The following is a 25,834-nucleotide window of genomic DNA, read 5'->3' as shown; positions in this document are numbered from 1 at the left end:
TCCATTAACAGAGGTGTCTCTGTCAACATTCTTTGTTTTTTTGTTTTTTTAACTTTTGAAAAGTTTATTTAGAGAGAGCGAGAGAGAGTGTGTGCTAGAGAGCTGGGGAGGGCAGAGAGAGAGGGAGAGAGAGAATCCTAAGCAGGCTCCATGCTGTCAGCGAGTTTTATTAATTTAAGTAATCTCTATACCCAACATAGGGCTTGAACTCAGGACCCTGAGGTCAAGAGTTCCAAGCTCTTCTGACTGAGCCAGCCAGACACCCCCATCAATTTTTTTCAATGAATAGTTTTCATGTTCTTTTTAATGGTCACAGAACACTCTAAAATTACGTACAACTAAAGGTCTTTGCCAAAAAAACCCACTTTGAGCACTTTTAAAGGGTATTTCATATTTCATACAAGTATGAGGAATATATTCTCAAAGTGCTTTGGAAAAAAATGATAGTCTGGTAGGACTGAAGTTGTTGGCACAGAAGGAAACTATTTAGATTTTTTTTTTTTTTTTGTCTTTCATTGTAAATTAAAGAGTACCTGTAAGCAGAAAATAGGGAGCAAGCAGGCCCATGTTATTTTCTTTTCTCTTGCCTTTTATATTTTAGTATTTGGTCCAAGCCAGTCAGAGTCCATGGAGAAAGTAATTGAGGCTACCTCTGCAGCTAACTTTTGGCTGTCTAGATCTATGTTCCAGTGGGGTGACAGATGTAAAAGCTTTGGAAAATTTTAGCTGCCAACTTGGCCTTTTTTTTCTTATCCATTAAAAAAAAAATGTGAGTTGCTTTGGGGTAATCATACGTCCACTTTCACCAGAAGCATTTAAGCAGTGGTAGGGTAATACTAACATTGGCATTTATATTATGTCATTTCATCTTGATATCAACTCTTTGAGATTGGAACTATTAGTATTGCTATATTGTGTTCACATGGGAAACTAAGGCTTAAGAGAGGTTAAAAAATTTGGGTATGTTTAAAATTGGTAAGTAGCAGAGATGGGATTCTACCCCAAGAAGGCTTGAGTCCAGGGCCTACGTGCTAACCATTGTTATATATTGCCTCCTTCTTCAGAGTATATAGGAGGGGATTGTTGTGTGCTTGGGAGTTTGCAGTAGAAGGGCCTTCAAAAGCTTTTCAACTGGTAAGAGACTAGGACTTTAAGCCAGGTGACATTATGTCAGGCCTACCCTGGTCCTTATATCTACATTCCTCCGCAAGGGCCTCCTATTTGCCACCTATTAGTTTGGCTCCGTACCCAAGGCTGATTATCACCTAAAGCATGGATCAATGAGCTTCAACTTTTAGCATGCATCAGTCACTTTGTGCATGTGTGTGGTAGGGAGCACGGGGTGCATTTAAAAAAAAATTCAGATTCTTGGGGTGCCTGGGTGGCTTAGTCAGTTAAGTGTCCGACTTCGGCTCAGGTCATAATCTCACGGTTTGTGAGTTAGAGCCCTGCATCTGGCTCTGTGCTGACAGCTCAGAGCCTGGAGCCTGCTTCAGATTCTGTGTCTCCCTCTCTCTGTCTCTGCCCCTCCCCTGCTCTCTCTCAAAAATAAATAAAAATTTAAAAAAGAATTAAAAAAAATTCACATTCTTATGGTAGGGTCAGAATCTGTTTCAGTTTAGGAGATAGTGTGACAGTTATTTAAGCAGCCTTAGCACTTCCTGAAGCTGCCACACAGTTCACAGTATCAGGTCATCCTTGTTCCAGATCAATGTCCATCTTTTGGTTTAGGTACTAAGACTGCTTTGTTTTCCAAGATTCTGCCCTGGGTCTGTTAATTGCATTTCTTCCTTAATCTTTTCTTGAGACTCTATTCCTGTAACATGCCGGTTCTCTAGTTTCTAGAACTGGACGTGGCATCATGCCTGCCAACCTTTCTTCCAGTGATCAGGTTCTGCCTGTTGGCAGGCTTATCTGAACTGTCACATGGCTTTGGTTTCCAAGTATCTTCCTGCCTCTCCTTTGCTGGGCCTTCTCCATCTATTGAAATTCCTCCATCCCTGCCCTACCTCCTTAGCTGCCCTGCTACCTTTTGTTGTAGTTGGAAATACCTCCTGCTCAATTTCGTAGGTAAAGGTCAGAGGGTTTCCAATCTACCATTGTCCTGTCTTCCCTCTTTGGGATCTCTGGGCCAAAGCCATCTCTGTGGTGAATGCACCTTGCATTCCTTTATGGTTTGTGGCTTCTTCTAGCTTCCTTTGTAGTTAAGGTATAGATTGGTAAAATGTTGGATGTGATGGGTTATTTGCCTTCACTGCTTGCTTCCCTTGCTCTGAGTGCATTCCTACCACTTGGGCCTGTGTAGTCTGGAGCACAGAGCACTACCATAGATGATGTGAGGTACCTAGTCATCATCAGACTGTGATGCTGGTCTCCAGGGAATGACAGTGACAGTAGACAGCATCCATTCATTCATTCATTCACACATCCACTTCACAAATAAATATTGAGCATCTAGTGTGTGCTTTCTACAAGTACAGTGCTGAAGACTGGGAACACAAAATGAACAAACATGATTTGCTCTCAAGGATTGTAAACTCTAGAGGGAGGAAGTGAACTATATAAATTCAAAGAAGTGAGGTAATCCTTATGTAGGAGTATGTGGAGTGCCATGGGAGCACATAGGAGACAGTTAACCCAGCAGGGGATGAGTGGTACCCCAGGGGTAGCTTTCCAAAAGAGGTGATGCCTGAACTTGAGTTTCAAAGATAGATTTTTACCTTAAAAATGAATTACTTCAGGGGAAAAATTAATTGCTTCAAAACCATTCTCTTGTGTGGTTTTTTTTGGTTTTTTTTTAATGTGCTTGTTTCTTTTTTGTGACCTACTGTCCCTATCAGGCATGTGTCCCTTTGGCGTTTGTAGTCTCTGTGCCTGTTATTTCTTTGTGTAATAATTTGTATCCAAGAGGAAAAAGTAGCTATTTTATGTCCTTAGAAGTTCTACTTCTAAGGCTCAAAAGAAAGAGGTGAAAAGTCAAATCATCTAGATTAGAAGCACTTCTGTTTTTGGGTGACTGAATGGCTCAGTCGGTTAAGCGTCCGACTTCGGCTCAGGGCATGATCTCACAGCTTGAGAGTTCGAGCCCCCATGTCAGGCTTTGTGCTGACGGCTGGAGCCTGGAGACTGCTTCAGAGTCTGTGTATCCCCTTCTCTCTGCCCCTCTCATGCTTATGCTCTCTCTGTGTCTCTCAATAATAAACATTAAAAAAATTTTTTTTAATTAAAAAAAAAAAGCACTTTTGTGGTATCCCAAATTAGGACCTGAAGATTTTTGTATACTCAAGAGAATTTTTAGCAGGAAACAAGGACAAATTTGCATATGAAATGAAAATAAGTAGTTATTGCAGTAAAAAATATGTAGATCAGATTTCTAGAACCTGCATTAGTCCAAAACAAATGAGACTACACAAATTGGGACAAAATCTTAGTTCTTAAATATTGCTGTCATTATCCAAAGTATTATCTCTCATCTTCCAAAAGTATTTACTTTCAGGTAAAAATTTTGCATTCCTGTTTTGTGACATTCTAAAATTAAAAATAGGGTAGGATTTTATATATTCCAACGGGAAAACACCTGCATTCAGTATTTTAGTAAAGTATTTGCTTCCTTACCAGTAGATTAAAAAAATTTTTTTGACAGTAAGTCTCTCTGAAATATAATCGAAATTAGTTTGTAAAGCAAGTATGCAGACCAAAGTATGATAAGGATCTCTTTTCTACAGCATGCCCTATATTAAAAAAAAACGAAAACAATCTAGTTACTGTTCTTAAATCATATTTGTTACTTACAATGTTAGCAATGTTAAATTAATTCTGTTAGATGTTTGCCCAGCCCCAAACAAACATCTAAGACTTTTAGCTTCACTTTTTTTAAAATTTTTACTTTCTATAACTTATTTATTTTTTATAATTTACATCCAAGTTAGCACATGGGGCAACAATGATTTCAGGAGTAGATTCCTTAAGCCCCTTACCCATTTAGCCCATCCCCCCTCCCACAACCCCTCCAGCAACACTCTGTTTGTTCTCTATATCTAAGAGTCTCTTATTTTTGTCTCCCTCCCTGTTTTTATATTATTTTTGCTTCCCTTCCCTTCTGTTCATCTGTTTTGTATCTTAAAGTCCTCATATGAGTAAAGTCATGTGATATTTGTCTTTCTCTGACTAACTAATTTCACTTAGCATAATGCCCTTAGTTTCACTTCTGATAACATTGTCTGATCATAATTACCATTAAGATATTAGTTTTAAGCATTTGAAGATCAGAATTGGCTTAGTGGTCAATTTGCTATCTCCGTGCTGCTAATGATAAGTGATTTCTAAGCACCGTTTCAAACCTGGACAAATAAACTGTCATGGACTAGTATTTGAGAGTTGGTAAATCCTTATAATGAATTATTGTTTATCTTATAAATTCAGTATCACTTCTTTTTATACGTTCACCAAGCATGTCCCCTACCTATACATCCTGTAGGAAACTTAATAGGGAATACAGAGACAGTTGAATCCTGGGAATATGGAGTCTCAGGAAGGCCAAGGATAGGAATGCAACTGAGCTTCAAGGAAGTTGGGTGGAAGTAGGAGCTGGAAAACCCCAGGGAATCCATGTATCAGATATTTTCTGTTTCCTGTCTCTGCTTCACTGTGTATCTTTAAAAATCTTTCCTCTCTTTTGCTGACTGGCTCATGTGCTGCTCAGTTCACATGATGGAACATGGTCTGAGTTTATTTGCTTTAGTGGTCAAGCTGCAGGGAGGGAGATCTCTTCTTATTCTCAAGATTCTTATTCTTATTATTCTTATCTCTTCTTATTCTCCAGATTCCTGGAGCAGGGACCAAGACCTGGTTTGGGTTAGATACTGACCCCTGGTCAGGTCTGGGGCAGGGTTACAAAGTGGCTGCAGGGGACCAACTCTGCCTATGTGTGTGTGTGCACACGTGTGTGATGAGCTCAGTGTACCCTCCAAAAGGTATGCACCGCATTCTTCTAGGTGTATAGCAAGAGCAGTAGCATTGTTAGATTACTGTCATGTCTCATCTCAGAAAATCATGAGGAGGGAAGATAAGAGTTGCTTGAGTCCTAACCTTGTCAGAAAAAAGAACCCTGTTGCAACTAAGGTATTTTGATGTATTGTTTTATTTTCTTTGTAACAGGTTAGCGGTTACTTGGATGATTGTACCTGTGATGTTGAAACCATTGATAGATTTAATAACTACAGGCTTTTCCCAAGACTACAAAAACTTCTTGAAAGTGACTACTTTAGATATTACAAGGTATTTTTATTTTTAATTTTTTTGTATAAGAATACTTAAAGTTTAAATGGATAATTGTATTTTCTTAGGAATTCCTGAACTTCAAAATTGTGGCCTTTATTTATTTATTTATTTATTTATTTATTTAATTTTTTTTAATGTTTATTTATTTTTGAGACAGAGAGAGACAGAGCATGAACGGGGGAGGGTCACAGAGAGAGGGAGACACAGAATCTGAAACAGGCTGCAGGCTCTGAGCTGTCAGCACAGAGCCCGATGCGGGGCTCAAACCCACGGACCGTGAGATCATGACCTGAGCCGAAGTCGGACGCTTAACCCACCGAGCCACCCAGGCGCCCCTAAAATTGTGGCCATTATTTAAAATTCAGTTCACAAGAGTGAACAGTGTGGTTCTGAAACCATCCATTGGATACTTTCAATTTCAACAACTGGGTTTTGCACTCTGGAGTTAGAAACTTGTTGGTTAACTTGAAGTCAGACCAGAAACTATTACATTGTTACCAAAATTGCCAATGCATACTTTCCCCAAATACTGGCTTGACTCCAGTTAATTAAAATAACTGCATTTTTTTGAGAAGCGTGACTTTGTTCTGACCTGTATTATTTTAACTAGTCACTGTTGATATTTTATCTTGAGATATCTACTTAAAGCGTTTAGAATATCTGATCATTGGAATATGTAGTTATCGAATGAGTTCAACAGTTGCCTGTTACTGGCTTAAAAAAAGTATCAGCTGAGCAGTGATGATACGAGCTACTTTGGCTCCTAGTTCCCATCTTCAGGATCTGTTTAGTACCAGTCTGTGTGTTTCTAACCAAGTCTACCAGTTTACTTAACACAAGTTACACATTAGTATGATCGCTGGAACTTGGCAACTGTAAGCAAAGAAAAAGAATAATTGCAGATGATAGCATGACCAGGTTATCACATCATAATTCAACACCTGTTGAATAATAATCTCAAGATTCTTACTCTTGTAACTTTTTCTGTTATTATCCTATAGGTAAACCTGAAGAGGCCGTGTCCTTTCTGGAACGATATCAACCAGTGTGGTCGGAGAGACTGTGCTGTCAAGCCGTGTCAGTCGGTAAGATCCAAGTATACATGTGACAACTGTTACACCTTTTTGCAAATAACTGCAATGTTTTAAAAAGGGGGCAATACAGGGGCGCCTGGGTGGCTTGGTCGGTTGAGCGTCCGACTTCGGCTCAGGTCATCATCTCACGGCCCGTGAGTTCGAGCCCCGCGTCGGGCTCTGTGCTGACCGCTGAGAGCCTGCAGCCTGTTTCAGATTCTGTGTCTCCCTCTCTCTCTGCCCCTCCCCTGTTCATGCTCTGTCTCTCTCTGTCTCAAAAATAAATAAACGTTGAAAAAAAAAATTTAAAAAAAAAAGGGGGGGCAATACAACTAAAATTACTTTTTAATCCTTAGGTTAAATATAATGTTGTTTAATATTTACATATTAAAAAACCTCAACTTACCAATATAAAACCTATTTTGAATTATTCTTTCGTAATAATCCTTTGACTTACTGGTGAGATTAATAGGATGTTTGTTTTTCTTCTTACATCTTACCCAAAGGTGCGTTTATAGTATAACAGAATGAAATTAATTGGCGGGTAAACAAACTCCCTCCCTTCTTCATGGTGTATTGTTTTCCTTGGGTGGGGAGTGGATGAACAAAACACCTGGTGTTGCTTAAGAATTCTCAGTGTATTAGGGGTGCTTGGGTGGCTTAGTCGGTTAAGCCTCTGACTCTTGATTTCGGCCCAAGTCGTGATCTCATGGTTTGTGGGATCAAGCCCCACATTGTGCCCCACACTGATGGGCATGGAGCCTGTTTGGGGATTCTTTCTCCCTCTTCCCTGTTCATGTGGGCTCTCTCTCTCTCAAAATAAATGAACTTAAAAAAAAAAAAAGGAATTCTCAGAGCATTAAAATATGAAGTATTCTACTCTGGGAGCAGAGAATTTTACACTTTCCATGAAGCCTTTTTTTTTTCATTTTTAAAGCATATATTTCTATTTTTTTATTGTGATAAAGTATACATAACATAAAATTTACCATTTTAACCATTTTAAGTGCACAGTTCAGTGGCATTAAGTACATTCCCACTGTTGTGCAACCGTCACCACCATCCACGTGCAGATCCTTTTCATCCTCACAAACTGAAACTGCGTGTTCATTGAACAATGACTCCCTATTCCCCCGTCCCTCTAGCCCCTGGCAAACACTATTCTACTTTCTTTCTTTATGAATTTGACTATTCTAGGTACCTCAGATAAGGAGAATTATTACACAGTGTGTCCTTTTGTGTCTGGCTTGTTTCACTTAACCTAATGTTTTCAAGTTTTATCCATAGTACCATGTATACATGGTATTTGAATTTTATTCCTTTTTAAGGCTGAATAATATTGCATTGTTATGCATCTGCATTTCATTTATCCATTCTCTTGATTCACTTTTGAGTTATTCCTGTCTTTTGGCTATTGTGCATAATGCTGTTTGGGATATGGGTGCACAAGTATCTGTTTGCATTCCTTTTTTTTTTTTCTTGGATAACAGTATTTATTTATTTGAAATACTCTGCAGCTCGTTTTATTTCTTTTATTTTATTTTAATTTTTTAATTTACATCCAAATTAGTTGGCATATAGTGCAACAATGATTTCGGGAGTAGATTCCTTAATGCCTCTTACCCATTTAGCCCATCCCCCCTCCCACAATCCCTCCAGTAACCCTCTGTTTGTTCTCCATGTTTAAGAGTCTCTTATGTTTTGCCCCCCTCCCTGTCTTTATATTATTTTTGCTTCCCTTCTCTTGTGTTCAACTGTTCTGTGTCTTAAAGTCCTCATATGAGTGAAGTCATATGATAATTGTCTTTGACTATGTTTGCATTCCTAATTTCAGTTCTTTTGGGGATGCACCCAAGGTTAGAATTGCTGGATCATTTAGTAAATCTGTGTTTAATTTTTTGAGGAACACCATGCCTTCTGCCACAGTAGCTGTACCATTTTACATCCCACCAGCAATGTACAAGGCTTCCAATTTCTCCATATCCTCACTAATACTTGCCATTTTCTATTTTCTGGATAATAGCCATCCTAATGGGTGTGAAGTGATGCTATATTTTTGAGTGGTTTATTTTTATATGTACAAATAAAATATTGCTATATAACCTATCTGGCATATGGAATTAAAGCAAATGTAAAATATTATTTATGGGTCTTTTATCGTTAGATAATTAAGAATCATGTTTTTAGTATATTCTCAGACAAAACTTTTTGAAAATGGATGGATTAACTTGTGAAACCATTTCTGTTACGATAATATAATTAAAGTGATATTGTCAATTTAAATGTTTTGTTTTATTTCCCAAAGTTCTAGTATTTATATTTAGTAATAGGAAACATTAGTTGGGGAAATTCAAGTTTACCAATAACTTATTTATATGGCTTATTAAGCATGCTCAAAATATGGTAGACACTTAATAAAGGCATTTAATTGCACTTACACATTAAATGGGCTATATTAACATTGGTCAGAAAAAGCAACTGGTTTTAGTTACTGAAAATTTGAATCTTTTTTTAAGCAATTTTTAAAAACACTTTTTTTAAAATTTTATTTTATTTTATTTTTCATCTTTATTTTTTGAGAGAGAGCACAAGAGAGTGCACAAGTGGAGGGGGCAAAGGGAGAAAATCTCAAGCAGGGTCTGCACTCAGAGCAGAGCCCAACACAGGGCTCAACCGGTTAAGCGTCTGACCCTTGATTTCAGCTCAGGTGACCTGAGCTGAAATCAAGGGTCAGACGCTTAACCAACTGTGCTGCTCAGATGCCTCCTAAACAATTCTGTTTAAAAATAATCTCAAACATTGGGGTACAAGTGCCCCTATGCGTGGAAAAAGCCTAAATGTCCATCAACTGATGAATGGATAAAGAAATTGTGGTTTATATACACAATGGAGTACTACGTGGCAATGAGAAAAAATGAAATATGGCCCTTTGTAGCAATGTGGATGGAAGTGGAGAGTGTGATGCTAAGTGAAATAAGCCATACAGAGAAAGACAGATACCATATGTGTCCACTCTTATGTGGATCCTGAGAAACTTAACAGAAACCCATGGGGGAGGGGAAGGAAAAAAAAAAAAAAAGAGGTTAGAGTGGGAGAGAGCCAAAGCATAAGAGACTCTTAAAAACTGAGAACAAACTGAGGGTTGATGGGGGGGTGGGAGGGAGGGAAGGTGATGGGCATTGAAGAGAGCATCTTTTGGGATGAGCACTGGGTGTTGTATGGAAACCAATTTGACAATAAAGTTCATATATTAAAAATAAATAAATAAATAAATAAATAAATAAATAAATAAATAAATAAATAAATAAAAATAAAAATAATCTCAAAGCAGCACCTGGTTGGCTCAGTTGGAAGAGCATGCAACTCTTGATCCTGGGGTCATGAGTTCAAGCCCCACATTAGGTGTAGAGATTACTTTAAATAAATAAATAAGGTAAACTTAAATAAATAAATAAAAATAATCTCATAAATCATAGAAACTTAAATTTTTTTTCAGAAGATAGACTAAATGTCATACAAAAGCATTTTTTTTTTCTTTTTCAGGATGAAGTTCCTGATGGAATTAAATCGGCAAGCTACAAGGTATGTACATACACTTACTAATGTGTCTAGTATCTTAACAAAAAACTCATAAAACTCATTTCCCCTGCCAGGCATGACCCTACTTCTCTGTTGTCCTTCACAGTAAAACCCATTAGGAGTCATTTATACTCAATGGCTCTAATTCCTTATTTTTTCTTTTGTTCAGCCTTTTATTATAGAAAACATGAGAGATAAATAAAGAGCTTCAGCAATTAGTGTATGGCCAATCTTGTTTCATCTGTACCTTGCACTCCATTTTCCCAATTATTTTTAAAGCCATTCACAGAAAAATCGCTCTGTTTACAAAAGTTTCATAGATATTTTTAAGATAAAAAAAATACTTACAAAAATATAACCACTGTCAGGGTTCAGATTTCTCTACTTGTTTCATAATAATTTGTTTGTTTGAAACAGGATTCAAACATATTTCACACATTGCGTTTGGTTCCTGTGTCTCTTAGGTCTCTTTCTCTCTCTTTTGTTTTTTTATAAATTAAAAAAAAATATTTATTTATTTATTTTGAGAGAGAGAGAGTGAGTGCGAGCTGGGGAGGAGCAGAGAGAGAGGGAGAGAGAGAATCCCAAGTAGGCTCCGTGCTCAGTGTGGAGCCCAATGTGAGGCTTGATCCTACGACCCTGGGATCATGACCTGAGCCGAAATCAAGAGTCAGACACTTAACTGACTGAGCTACCCAGGCACCTCCCAATCTCTTTTTTAAATAGTATTGATTTTAAAAGTATTTTTACCTTTATAAATAAAATTATTGATTTTATAATACTTTTGGGTTTACAGAAAAATTGTGATGATAATATAGTTCCCATATACCCCATACCAGTTTCATCTATAATTAACATCTTACATTATTATGATCCATTTGTTATAATTAATGAATCAATATTGATATCACTCAAGTCCATACTTTGTTCAGATTTCTACCTAATGTCCTTTTTCTGTCCAGGATCCCATCTAGGATACCGCATTATATTTAATAGTCATGTTTCCTTAGGCTTCTCTTAGCTGTGACAGGTTCTCAAACTTCCCTTGTTTTTGATAAGGTGTTTAGAGAAACACTTGTCAGGTATTTTGTAGAATGTCCATAAATTGGGATTTGTCTGATGATTTTGTCATGATTACACTGGGGTTATGTGTTTTGGGGAGGAAGACTACAGCGTTAAAGTGCCATTTTCATCACATCGCATCAAGGGTGCATAGTATCAACATGACTTATTACTGTTAATGTTAACCTTGATCACCTGACTGACATAATTTTTGTCAGGTTTTCTCCACTGTAGATTTACTATTTTCTACCCTTTCCACACTGCATTCTCTGGAGGGAGCTCACTGTGCACAGCCCATACTTCAGGAGGGCTCTGTCTTCTTAAGGATATAAATTGGAATTTTCAGTATGGGAGATTTAGATCTCCCTCCATTTACTTATTTTTTCAATCGTATATTTATATCATGAGATGTTTATTTTGTACTTTGGATTATAATCAGGTATGACTTTATTTTACTGTTCAAATCATTCTGTTCTGGCCATTGGGAGCTGTTTCAGTTGTTCCTGTGTCCCTTTAACATACTCCCATCATTGTGGTTTTTCTCTTTTTTTAGCACTTCCTTATTTTCTGGTACTACTTGTATGTTTCTGTCTTTTTTTTTTTTTTCCCAACATTTTTTATTTATTTTTGGGACAGAGGGAGACAGAGCATGAACGGGGGAGGGGCAGAGAGAGAGGGAGACACAGAATCGGAAACAGGCTCCAGGCTCTGAGCCATCAGCCCAGAGCCTGACGCAGGGCTCGAACTCACGGACCGCGAGATCGTGACCTGGCTGAAGTCGGACGCTTAACCGACTGCGCCACCCAGGCGCCCCTGTTTCTGTCTCTTAAATGTCTTTCAATCCATGTCCATTCCTCTCCCTCTTTTTTGGTAATAAGGCTTTTCAGATTCATTTTCTGATATATATTGATTAGAGTTGCTGTGTACTTACTATTACATCATATCAGAAGACACATAATGTCTGGTTTTCTTTTTTTATGATGTTAAGATCTATCATTGGGTTCATTATGTATCCGTTATAAAGTTACCCACTAGCTTTTTACCTGAAACTTTTATTAGCCGCTTTGATGACTATTACTTGTTGCATTCTTTCATTAGGGGCTTGAAAATGTTGATATTCTAATTATATCATCCTTTTTTTTTTTTTTTTGAATAATTTATTGTCAAGACAGCTAACATATAGTGTATATATAGAGTGTAGTCTTGGCTTTGGGAGTAGATTCTTGTGATTCATTACTTACATACCACACCCACTGTTCATCCCAGCAAGTGCCCTCCTCGATGCCCATCACTCATTTTCCCTGCCCCCCCAACCCCCCACCCCCATTAACTCTCAGTTTGTTTTCTGTATTTAAGAGTCTCTTATGGTTTGCCTCCCTATCTATTTGTAACTTATTTTTCCTTCCCTTCCCCTTTGGTCTTCTGTTAAGTTTCTCAAATTCCACATGTGACTGAAAACATATTTTTATCATTCTTTCCATACTTCTTATCTGTTTTTATTCTATAAAACCATCTCTTGTCAACTATTTGGATGCCCTGAAATACAGTTATGCAGGGCACACAGTATAAATGCTTTATTCTTTTCCTTTGCTTACCAGTTTTCAGAATAATTATGAGTTTGGTGCTCTAGCATCTCCAGAGATGACCAATAAGATTTTTATTTTTAAGTGTTATTATGAACTTTGGAGTTTTGACATATTTAATGTACTGGACTCTTTTGTAGTCATTTTTTATTATTCCTTTTGATGCTTGAGTTTTCCCATCTTTGGTCACTAGATGCTCCTTCAAGTAAGTGACCATGGCCTTTGAGATGATCTCAGTAATCTTAGTAGACCTTTTTTCCCCCTTTTTAAAATGTTTATTTATTTATTTAGAGAGAGAGAAAGAAGGAAAGAGGGCAGGTGTGGGGCAGAGAGAGAGAGAGAGACAGAGAGACAGAGAGAGAGAATCCCAAGCAGACTCCACACTTAGAGCCCAAACCAGACCCCAGATTTCACGAACAGTGAGATATGACCTGAGCTAAAATCAAGAATTGGTTGCTTAACCAATTGAGCCACCCCAGGCACCCCTAGAATTTTTGCTTTCTATTATGAAAAGATCTTCTAAGCTTATTTTGCATTTTTCTCACTCTGAGCTTGGAGTTAACCTTTTTTCTATTAACATTTTTTCTAAATAGTCCTGGTTCTTTTAGTGGGAAATGGTGTTTAGAGATTATAATCTGGTTCCTAGGGGTGCTAAATGTTACTGGGTTATTATTGTCTCAAGGCCAATTTTGGTAGGAAGAATTCAATTTGTGATTACAAAGCTTTAAAATATATCCAGAATCTTAACAATATTTATTGCTACTGCTGTATTTAAAGATGTCATCATTTTTGCCTGGATTATTGTAGTAACCTCTTAAATGGTCTGCCTGCTCTACCCTCCTTGCATCTGTATAGCCTCTTCTAAAGACAGCAGCCAGAGTGATTTTTTTTTTTTTTTTTTTTAAGAATTCAGATAGTATCTCTCCTCTGTTTAAAATTCTCTCATGTGTTCCATCTCTCTTGGAGTAAAATCCAAAGCACTTAGAGAGTAACAAGAGTACATCAAGGGACCATATGCCAAGGTTTGCCTGAGGCAGGACTGGTTTATGCCTGTTGTTCTGGCATCCTGTATGATGGTTCTCAAATGTTTATTTTTGAGAGAGGGAGGGAGAGAGAGAAAGACAACGTGAGTGGGGGCGGGAGAGAGAGAGAGAGAGAGAAGAAGACAGAGGATCTGAAGCAGGCTCTAGGCTCTGTGCTGACAGCAGAGAGCCCCATGCGAAGCTTGAACTCAAACTGTGAGTTCACGACCTGAGCCGAAGTCAGACGCTTAACTGACTGAGCTACCCAGGTGCCCCAGCATCCTGAATGATTTATCATTTGTCCTGAGTTTTAAACTTTTTAAACAAAATATTAATAGTTGCATTAAAACAAGTTAAGGTGGGGGCGCCTGGGTGGCTCAGTTGGTCAAGCGTCCAACTTCGGCTCAGGTCATGATCTCATGGCTCGTGGGTTTGAGCCCTGTGTCAGGCTCTGTGCTGACAGCTCAGAGCCTGGAGCCTGCTTCATGTTCTGTGTCTCCCTCTCTGCCCCTCCCCCGCTCATGCTGTCTCTCTCTGTCTTTCAGAAATAAACATTAAAAAAAATTAAAATAAGTTAAGATCGATTTAATTGACCAAATACTTTGTATTTCTAGTTTCCTTTGTTGTCTCCTCTGAGATGTACGTACACTAAAGAGTTCTTACTTTAATATCAAGTTGACCAATAATAATTTGTGCCTTTTTTCCTGACCTTCCCTAAATGTAAATAAATGATTTTTCAAGGACAGTATACAGGGTGATAAAATACCTGCTGATAAAACAATTCCAGGCAGACACAATTCTGGGGGCAACTAACTCCTTACAGTCTTGGGAAGTGGAGGGAACAGCATCGACATTCTGCCCTGCTGGTCTCTCGGAGTTATCAGCCAATTGTGCTGTGTCCTGATATATCCTAAGCTGCCAGGCTGCCATTTGACCTGTCAGTGGGAAACCTGGCAAATTATAGGTCAGGTTTATTTAAAATATATATGGGAAATAGTGGGTGAGCAATCCTGCATAGAGAGTAGTCTTCCACTTCCTATAGTGGTTTTATATTTTTTTTGTATAGTGCATATCGACAACTTATAATTATTTTACTATTTAGTAAGCAAAAATTTTACAATGAATCCTTTTGGCTGAAATAACTAGAAAGAAATAAAGAAGTACATGCTTAAGGAAGAAGTATTAAATTTCGATTTCTCACCACAGTTGATGATGATATATAACTTGCACAAAAGGTCATCATTTACCATCCGCAAGGGGCATAGAAATATCTGTGACCACGTAAACACCAGAACACACAAATCTACTGACAAAGCCAAAGCACCTGCTTTGTAAATTACTAGTTGTAAATTACTCGTTATGTCTAAAAATAATAACTTAACATGTGCAGCTATAGTGGTGCATTTACATATCATTCTGGTATATGTGGTTTTTCATGTAGACTAAATTATTGTTCTGAATTAAAATTTTTAATATGTATGTTACTGTGAAAATTTTTATATATCCAGCAAAGCCGAAGGAGTTTTCGTGTGAACACTCATACCCATCACCTGGATTTGTATCATTAACATTATTGTAAACTTACGTTTCTCACATATGTATCTGTCTATCCTTCTAGTTATCCATTAAAAAAATCTTATTTTTTAGATGCATTTCAAAGTAAATTGCAAGCATCAGTACACATTACCCTAAATATGTCATCGTCTCTCTCTCTCTCTATATATATATGTATATAACACACATGTATATACATGCCACCCAACTAGAAGTATATCATTAGAGTCTAATGTTTGCTTTAATTTTTATAAAATTAACATGGTGAGATGCACAAATTTTAAGTGTACATTTGCTAAATGCATATACCTGTGTAATTTAGGCTTCTATTATAATATAGAACATTACCATTACCTAGAAAGTTCCTTGGTACTCTGTGCTAGTCAATTTCTATTTTTTCCCTTAGGGGCAATCACTATTCTGCACTTTTTCACCATAGATTCTAAAGTAATTTCACTCATTTTTTTCTTTAAAGATTTTATTTTTAAGTAATTTCTACACCCAATATGGGGCTTGAACCCACAACCCCAAGATCAAGAGTCACATGTTCTACCAACTGAGCCAGCCAGGCACCCCAATTTTGCTCATTTTTTATTCCATGTTTTCTTGTTCACATAAAAAGAATAAAGTCATAGCTGTTAATGTGTTGGCTCCAATGGCAGAACTTTGCACATAGTTAAATGATGTTATAGTCAGCTATTTCAAACAGAAAATCATTTAATTCAAAAGACGAATTTTTTGATGGACTCAGAACTTTTGGAAGTTCATTAAAAAAATTTTTTTTAATGTTAATTCATTTTTGGAGAGAGAGAGCATTAACAAGAGAGGGGCAGAGAGAGAGGGAGACACAGAATCTGAAGCAGGCTTCAGTCTCTGAGCTGTCAGCACAGAGCCTGACACAGGGCTTGAACTCACGTACCATGAGATCATGACCTGAGCCTAAAGTTCGATGCTCAACTGAGCCATCCAGGTGCCCCAGGGAAGAGTCTCTTATTGATGGAATTCTTGTTTTTGGGGTGCCTGGGTGGCTTAGTTTGTGAAGTGTCTGACTCTTGGTTTCAGCTCAGGTTGTGATCTTGGGGTCTGTGAAATTGAGCCCCAGGTTTGTTTCCACACTGACAGCACAGAGCTCGCCTGGGATTCTCTCTCTCTCCCCCTCCCTGCTGTTTCAAATCCTCTGTCCCCCTCTCTCTCTGCCACTCGCCCACTTGTGTGTGCTCGCTCTCAAAATAAACAAAAAAACATGAAAAATTTAAAAAAAGAAACTCTTGTTTTGTTTTTAATTGGATAAATTCATATTCCTACTTGAAATGGGTGCCTCTGTTCATTTTTTATGTATTTTTAACTTTTTATCTTAAGCTAATTAACAGCTTATAGAAAATTTGCAGTATTAATAAAAGACATTTTGTGTACTTTACAGATTCACTAATTTTTAATATTTTGCCTCATTTGTGTTATCTTGTTTTTTCTATATGCATATTCTTATTTTCTGAACCATCCAAGAGTACATTGAACACATATCCCTTCACCCCTTAATACTTAATTGTATAAAAAGAATTTTATTTTTGAAAAGTGTTCAAATTGAGCTGTCTTACAAATCAACGAATGTAAAGAAACAAAGTCGTTATTCAGTAAATAAGTATTTCAAAAACGTATCATTTCAGTTATTTTAGGGTTCCCTTTTATCCTTGGAAGTATCATAGACTGGGCAGTCGTTTGCATGGTCATCCTAACAATAAGGGTCTGGTAGGCACCCAATAAATATTTGCTGATTGAATTTGTGACTTCTTCCAGTATGCCTTTCATCTCTGTGGTGGTGATGACTAGTATGTTGTGAAATCTTATGATCCACATTCTCTCTTCCCTGTGCCACATACACTCCCAGCAGAATAGTGTGTGTGAGTGAGTGTGAGTGTGTGTGTGTGACTCAAATATTGAGAAGAAATGCGGTTGTTACAGAATGTATTTTAAACACCTGAAGATACAAGAATACTTTTTATAAGACGTAGACTCCAGGGCATATGTAGAATCATATTTAGAGTTGAGACAGACCTACACCCACATCATCTGGTCTAACCATTTATTTATGGACGAGAAAACTGGTGCTTGCAATTAAGCCATTAGAACAGTGGGAGGTTGCCTTGCCCATTGTTCCTTCTACCTCAGAGATTTTCTTCGTGAACAGCTTGTAATGAGTTATCAGAAATATATTCTTTATTTTGTGACCATTATAGTAAATGTTTTCATCAACAAAAGCAAGAGGCAGAGCCTTTTACTTATTTTTTTTTTAGCTTCAGGGGAAATGAGGGCTTAATTTTTTTCAGGGTTTTTTTTTTTTTTTTTTTTAAGAGAGATCACAGGTTGGGGGGGGTGGGGGAGAATCTCAAGCAGGCTCCACGTTCACCACAGAGCCCGACATGGGGCTCAATCCCACAACCCTGGGATCATGACCTGAGCTGAAATCAAGAGCCAGTCGCTCAACTGACGGAGGCACCCAGGCACCCCTGTTTTTTTTAAGTTTTGAAGCCACAGAAATGGTGCTAGGTATAAATGAAACTTAAATAACTTTGAACTTGAGAAAGTTTTAAAAGCGCAGTAAATTATAATCCATCTATTCCCCTTTTCCTTTTAGTATTCTGAGGTAGCCAATAATCTCATTGAAGAATGTGAGCAAGCTGAACGGCTTGGTGCTGTGGATGAATCGCTGAGGTTTGATTTTTTTTTTTTTTTGCTTTAGTATTTTATATTTTTTTCTTGTGAAATATTAATTTTAAAAAAATGATAACACTACTTGTTTTCTTCATTTGAAGCGAGGAAACACAGAAGGCTGTGCTTCAGTGGACCAAGCATGATGACTCCTCAGACAGCTTCTGTGAAGCTGATGGTATAACGCTTTTTATCATGTGCATTTCGTTTCAAATTGTGCCTAAGGAAAGAAAAATCTTTTCGAATGGCTTTTAGAACTCAGTTTCTAAAGTTTGGCAGTTCCTCAAAAAACGAAAGGCAAAATTACCATATGACCTAATAATTCACCTCCTAAGTATATATCGAAAAAGACTAAAGACAGGGGAACAGATACTCATATGCCCATATTCATGGCAACATTATCCACAGCAGCCAAAAGGTAGAAACGACCCATGTATCCATCAACTAATGAATGGACAAACAGAATATAATAAATATATACAGTGGAATATCATTTGGCCATTAAAGAAGAAAAGTTTGATATGCGTTGCAACATGGATAAACCTTGCAAATACTATGCTAAATGCAATAAGCCAGACACAAAAGGACAACTATCACGATTCCATTTGCATAAAATATTTAGGCAAGTTGATAGAGTAACCAGAGGTTAGAAGCAGGGGAGAACGGAGTGTTATTGTGTAATGGTTATAGAATTTCTGTTGGGGGTCATAGAAAAGTTTGGAAACCGTTGGTGGTGATGGTTGCACAACTGTTAAACACGGCTGAAATGTAAGTTTTACGTTATACATGTTTTACCGAAGTTAAAAAAAAAAAAAAAAGCAAAAAAACACCTCCGTTTCTGGAAAAAAATTACCTCCTGAGTCTTACAGTTGTGCATATCTCAGTAATATGTATATGTAATTTTTGTAATATACACAGGCATTTGGCATAAATAGCTCAAACGTAGAGATTGCAAAAACCTGCTTTTGTTGCACTGGCCTTGGATTGTTACATATTTACCTTAACGATGGTGTGTGTTAGTTTTGGGAAAGAGAAGAATGAACCATGAGTTGCTCTGAGGCATCTGGAGCTGGGCCAGAGTGCTGGTCGTGTTCATATCCAGGAGCCCTAGAACCTGTTGGCACCCTTTCATCAGATTTATGGATTCTCCTATTCTCCTGTTCCTAGTATCTTCCTTTTTCTAAGTTGAATGGTTAGCCTGTTAATTGGCTAAACGAAATCAAATCAGACTGAATTTTGATATCCTTCAGTGGCACTCTTTTGAAGCAGATTAATGATCTTTTGAAAATCTTAGCAAAAAGAGTTGTACAGATCATTTTAATTGCAAGTGAGAGCTGAATCCTGCAATTCCCCCCAAAAAGAGGAAGGCAAAGGGAAAGTACTTATTTTTAACCTGTGGTTTCACTTTGCAAGAAAAAAAAAAAAAGAAAAGTATGCTTCCCCTACTCTAAAACATGACCATGTTCTGTCAGATAATATTTATAATCCTGTGTTCACAATTCAAAATCAGAAAGCTCTGAAAAATGAGTATTCCCCCTCTAAGTTTAGCACAGACTCATTTAGTGTGAATATTCACCTGTTTCACTACAGAAATATTTTTGGTGTTTGATTAAAAGTTGCTCCCTGGTCCCTGCTGGAGTAATACTACTCAGTATATGTTGCATATACTGTAATACTTTTCTAAAATCTGAAAAGTTCTGAATTCCAAAACACATTTGGCCCCAGGGATGTTGGATAAGGAGTTGTGGACTTACACCAAGGTTTAGACTAGTAAACTTAGGGAGATAAAATACTCTCTCAACCCCCTAATTTTACTGTCTTTTTCACAAAGATTCTTTGGCCTGAGTGTTACCGTGTGAGATAAAATTAAGCTTATAACATGCAGCACATTTTTTTAGACCTGCAGTGCTAGAGAACGAACAGTAATACTTTAACTTTGTTTACCATAGTTTCCTTTTGAGGCTACATGCTTATATTTGTGTAGCAAGGACTGAGAATCAATAATTCATTTGTTATCCGTGGACTTCTGTTATCTTGGATGAATCACTTGTCGATTTATATTTGTTTCTTCTGTTCAAGGAGGGTCAATATTAAAACAAAAAAGGATAGCTTTATAATGAAGAAATTATATAAATAGTAGGTAGAAGACAAAAGGTGTTATATACATTTTAATTAGAAAGTTGAGCTTTTGTCATCTGGCAAAACATGGTTATTGTAACAAATATTTTTTATTAAAATGATGAGGCAAGATGAAGTATTTGCTGTAAGTAAAATTACCAATCACCTAATGTTTACGTCTAATTAGGCAGAATATTAAAAATTTAATAAATTTCTTGGTGATTAGTTTTCTGTCTTAAAGTACTAGATGCTGAGCCGTTATTTGTATATTTTAAAAATGAGAGTTTTTATGAATTTATTATAATTTGCTATATATACTGTGGCAATACTTTTAGTATTAGTTGAGATGAATAGAATATCTGTTCCTCAACTAGAGGAGTTCATGCAATTTTTTTTTAATGTTTACTTGGTTTGAGAGAGAGAGAGCACGAGCAAGTGTGAGTGGGAGAAGGGGAGAGAGAGAGGGAGAGAGAATCTCAAGCAGGCTCCACACCATCATCAGTGCAGAGCCTGATATGGGACTTGAACCCATGAATCATGAGATCGTGACCTGAGCTGAAATCAAGAATCAAACGCTTAACTTGACTGAGCCACCCAGACGCCCCTATGCAAATTTGTTTTTAAGTTTTTATTTCTACTTTTCCTAGTTATGTTAATTGTTACTTCTGCATGAAGTGTCAGTTATTTCTAGATGTTGTCACTGTGCTACTTCTAGAAGCAAAATTTCCTCTAATTAAGGTCTCGAGTATACTGTTAATTAGGATAAAACTAACCAAACAGTTTTATTTTTGTTTTTGTCATTGTGTTTTGTTTTAAAAATTTTTTTTTTGAGAGAGAGAGAGAACAGGAGGGAGGGGCAGAGGGAGAATCTTAAGCTCCATGCTCTACGTGGAGCCCAATGTGGGGCTTGATCCCATGACCCTGGGATCGTGACCTAAGCCAAAATCAAGAGTTGGGCTCTCAACCTTCTGAGCCACCCAGGCGCATCTGTCATTGTGTTTTTAATAAGAAGTACGTCTGTTGAGAGCTTGATGAACTTTCATACATACGCCTGTGTGCTCCGATTTTGTCATCTACTTTGGCTGCTTTGAGGCATTTTTGCCCACTTCTTCATTATTCGTTCACATTGTTACGCTTTATAAATGAATAAGGGGGATGCCTGGGTGGCTCAGCCTGCTTAGGATTCTCTCTGCCTGTACCTCTTGCTCTCTCTCTCTCAAAAAAAATAAAACAATATAAATGAATAAGGTGTTGATGTATATTAAATAATTTCCCAAAGCCCCTGGAGAACCAGGGCCATTTTTTGCTTTCAAAGTTATAATACATTATACAAATTTATATGAGAACATACGAGAAACCAATATCCCACCAATTGTTTTTTAAGAGAGAGCGAGACAGCCTGTGCGTGCACATGAGTGGGGGAGGGGCAGAGGGAGAGAGAATCTTAAGCAGGATCCACACTCAGCTCAGAGCCCAACACAGGGCTTGATGTCACAACCGTGAGGTCATGATCTGAGCCGAAATCAAGAGTAGGACACTTAACCAACTGAGCCACCCAGGCGTCCCTGCCACCAATTTTTGTATGTTTTTCATTAGTGTCTAATTGCTTATCTTTTCATTTTATTAGATAGTCTTTGTACTTAACAATTTTGTTGATTGTATAATGGTCTGTTAAGATATGTCATAATACCACTAGCTAATATGTTTTATATTCTTACTGTTGTTCTAAGCTCTACACATAGAAACTTAAATCACAGTAGTGTATATCATCCCCATTTTATAAATGACGACACCAATGCCTAGAATATATGTAATTTGCCCTGAGTTCCACACTGAATAAGGAGTAGGGACTGGATTCTAACCCACACACTCTGGTTCCAGAGCCCAGGCTCTGCTCTGTTGGATGTTTCAGTTTGCTTCTGATTTTCCCTTTAATAAATAGTGCTGATGCTAATACCCTGCTTATAATTTTTTGCATGTTTAGGATGATACCTTTGGGACAGCTTTGTAGTGGATCTCAATGGTGCTCGTGTTAAGAAGGAAGTTTTTGGCAATAAGCAGTGTATGGTAGTCATAATCTTCATTTACTTTAGTTACTGATGAATTGCTTGTGGTTAATGTGGGTGGGTGGGGGGGTGGTGGAAATACACAGTATATTCTTTGCCTGGATAGCTTATGAGAATTGAACTACCATATTTCTTCAATTCTAAAATTCACATATTCCTATTTTTCATCATTTTTAAAAGCAGGATGCTTTTGCAACTAGTGAGTACATTTAATGTGGCCATTTGTTCCTTCTCTCATCTCTTGTAAAAGGTTGTTTTTAAAGTCTGGATGCACTGTTACATTTGTAGTGCCTTAGAATCAGTGGAGTATAGTCTATTATACCAGTTTTTTAAGGTAACTGAAGGAAAAGACTTAATGAAACATTTTATTTTCCAGATATACAGTCTCCTGATGCCGAATATGTAGATTTGCTCCTTAATCCTGAGCGCTACACGGGTTACAAAGGACCAGATGCTTGGAAGATATGGAATGTCATCTATGAAGAAAACTGTTTTAAGTAGGGGTCATTTCATTTAGAAAATCCTGAAAGATACAGTGATTTATCTAAACAAACAAAATCATAATGACTCTAAATTGCAAATCACATTCACTTTGTTAAAGGATATATTTGGACATAGAAAATACTTATTAATTAATCTAGTTCCCCTCTGGAGAAACATGTGGACATGACTTTCAACAAATATTTTTTTTTTTCTTCTTTAAAAAACAGAATAGTGTTAGACTTTTATGGGAGTACTGTGGACATTTCATACATGTTCATTCAGTGGATTATAGAATCTCATTTTATAGATGAAATAACCTAGAGCCAGCCAGGTTTATTTCATTTCCCAAGATCAGGTAGTTAGTAATAGAGAATAGATTACTAATTCTCCTTTTGGTACTCTGTATTTGTCTTTTTGTGGCTATAGCTATTTTACCTGCTTTCAAGTTGAAGTTAAATTAATTTCAGAGAATAATTATAATGGGTAACACTTGAACACTCACTGTGTGTCAGTCTATTTCTTTTTCTTGACTTGAATTTCTCCAGTTTTGAAGTGGAGAGTTTTCATTATTTACTCATCTCTGCCATGTGTTTAATTTAAATTCCCTTGTTTATTATTAGGGATGTTTGACAGATTGACTCACTTTAAAGGTGTTTTTTTTTCATAGATTTATTTTTAAGTAATCTCTTACCCATCTAGAAGCTCGAACTTACAACCCCAAGATCAAGAATCACATTCTCAGGGCGCCTGGGTGGCTCAGTCAGTTAAGTGTCTGACTCTTGATCTCAGCGCAGGTCATGATCTCAAGGTTGGTGAGTTCAAGCCCCACATGAGGCTCTGTGCTTACATCGTGGAGCCTGCTTGGGATTCTGTCTCTCCTTCTCTCTGCCCCTCCCCTGCTGTGCTCTCTCTTTCAAAGTAAATAAACTAAAAGAAAGTATTTTTTATTTAAAAAAAAATTTCTTTTTTTTAACGTTTATTTTTGAGACAGAGAGAGAGCATGAACAGGGGAGGGGCAGAGAGAGAGGGAGACACAGAATCTGAAACAGGTTCCAGGCTCTGAGCTGTCAGCACAGAGCCTGACGCGGGGCTCAAACTCACGGACCGCGAGACCATGACCTGAGCCGAAGTCGGACGCTCAACCGACTGAGCCACCCAGGCGCCCCAAAGAAAGTATTTTTTAAAAAGAGTCACATGCTCTACCAACTGAGCCAGCCAGGTGCCCTGAAGGTTTATTTTTTATTTAATTTACTTACTTTGTTTATTTTTTAAAGGTTATTTATTTTTGAGAGAGAGTGTGAACAAGGGAGGGGCAGAGAGAGGGGGAGACAAGAGAATCTCAGGCAGGTTCCACACTGTCAGTGCAGAGCCCAACACTGGGCTTGAACCCATGAACTTTGAGATTATGACCTGAGCTGAAACTAAGAGTTGAACGCTTAGCCACCCAGGTGCCCCTGAAGGGTATTTTTTTTAATGTGAACTAAAATAGGGGCGCCTGGGTGGCTCAGTCGATTGAGCGTCTGACTTCGGCTCGGCATGATCTCACGGTTTGTGATTTCCAGCCCCATATCCGGCTCACTGCTGTCAGCAGAGAGCCTCCTTCGGATTCTGTGTCCCCCTCTTTGTCTGCCACTTCCCAGCTTGCGCTGTCTCTCAAAAACAAATATATCTTAAAAAAAATACCTTTTACTAAAATCATAACAAACTTGGTGGCCACAGGGCAAATTGATGTATCTAAGATTAACTAAGTGGAAAATAATCTACCCACACTACTTTTTTTCCCTTTTTATTTGAATGCTTGGGTTGAGTATTTACATTTTTGTTTGTTCGTCTTTCACTTAGGAGTGTGCTTTGTGCCACACTCAAACACACACACATACACATGTGTATATGTATATGAAGTGTATATAGAAACATTTATGACTCTAGGAGGAGAGCTTGACTGGTATTTTCTTCCTTTGTTTGAAGAAGTGATTAAGAAATGACTTTCTTCTGGCTGCTACAATGGGAAAAGATCAGAAACTATTACTGCTAAAACAGATAACAACCACCCTCCCTTAAAGCAATTAGAGAAAACTAAATATTTTATAAGCTCAGTGAAACAGTTTGCTTTTGGATATAGTCATTAAGAAACTCTCTGAGATAATTTCACTTTTATTTAAATAATTGTAACATGATAGGTAACATAATTATATTCTATAATTGAATTCTTTTGTTTCTAGGCCACAGACAATTAAAAGACCTTTAAATCCTTTGGCTTCTAGTCAAGGTGAGTTATTTATTTGCACTGTTATATTATTTATCAGGCAGTGAACTTTGGTTAGAAGGAAGAGGAAGGCCAGGTAAGGGTTGGCAAGAGCGTTTGAGATCATATATTCTATTTCCATGGAAGTTATGCCTCACCCTTATAGAGAAATTGGCGTTTAAAATATTTATACTCCAGTAAGAAGTATTTGTGTAATGAAGTTCATGGTATTAGATTATCATAGGATGGAGATTGGGTTAAATATTTATTCTTCTATGCATTTTTATATAATATCTGTATTTAGTTTTTCACTGTTTTTGCTCATTTTCCAGTTAAATGAATATCCAAAAACATTCTGCCTCAGATCTTTCCCAGAACTTGAAATCATTGTATATATTGGGAGTCTGATTTAAAATTCACGTCTTTATGTTTCATTAACATTTTTCATTTTCTCCATACGCTCAAGGTCTTGCCCAAATGCTGCCTTTTCTGCTCTCCCTGACCCTCCTAACTGGAAGAAACCTCTCTGTCCTCATAAAGTGGTCTTATGTTTTGTTTTTCTTACCACCTTTCCACTGTGCAGCATTATTTTACTATTATGTATCTATTGATCCTACCTAGTACTTTGGACATATGGGGAGTATTTATTGGTTTCATCTCTTAGCAGAGAGCCTGACACATAGCAGATGGAGTAGTTTGTTAAATAAATGATTGATGAAAATTGCTCTCTTCATTTAATGGTCTTGTCTACAATCGTGAAGATCATTTGTTCCTTCAGCAAATGATAACCCTCCGTGTACTATGCGCTAGGCACTGTGAAGGTGCAGAGGGGGTATAAAATTGAAACTCAGAAACCTTGCCCAGTCTATAATAGGCAGAATGGTTTGTTGAATAAACCATTTCAGTGTATGATTTCAGATTTTTTGCTTAGGAAATATATATCCCTGTTCTCTTAACATGTGCTTACTGATGAAATCTTTGATGTGCTTTTAGCAAATGTGTAAGGTTTTCATTTTTAAAATTCATTTGAAAAGCTGCTGATCTCATAGAGTCAATAAACAGA

General features: G+C 37.3%; 1 protein-coding gene across 2 annotated transcripts in view; it reads left to right on the top strand.

Annotated features, from left to right (window-relative positions):
* Window positions 1–25,834, top strand: part of ERO1A (endoplasmic reticulum oxidoreductase 1 alpha) — a 45,114-nt gene that overhangs the window by 5,629 nt on the left and 13,651 nt on the right. For both annotated transcript variants that reach the window (XM_027065718.2, XM_027065717.2), the window contains exons 2-8: window positions 5,158–5,277; window positions 6,282–6,365; window positions 9,897–9,935; window positions 17,786–17,862; window positions 17,964–18,037; window positions 22,420–22,540; window positions 24,749–24,795. In XM_027065718.2, the coding sequence (XP_026921519.1) occupies window positions 5,158–5,277; window positions 6,282–6,365; window positions 9,897–9,935; window positions 17,786–17,862; window positions 17,964–18,037; window positions 22,420–22,540; window positions 24,749–24,795 (562 nt within the window). The remainder of the gene's footprint in view (window positions 1–5,157; window positions 5,278–6,281; window positions 6,366–9,896; window positions 9,936–17,785; window positions 17,863–17,963; window positions 18,038–22,419; window positions 22,541–24,748; window positions 24,796–25,834) is intronic.

This window comes from Acinonyx jubatus, chromosome B3 (assembly GCF_027475565.1).
Source record: "Acinonyx jubatus isolate Ajub_Pintada_27869175 chromosome B3, VMU_Ajub_asm_v1.0, whole genome shotgun sequence".
Taxonomy (NCBI): Eukaryota; Metazoa; Chordata; class Mammalia; order Carnivora; family Felidae; genus Acinonyx; species Acinonyx jubatus.
The sequence above is the reverse complement of the archived record's forward strand: the minus strand, read 5'-3'. Positions and strand labels throughout refer to the sequence as shown.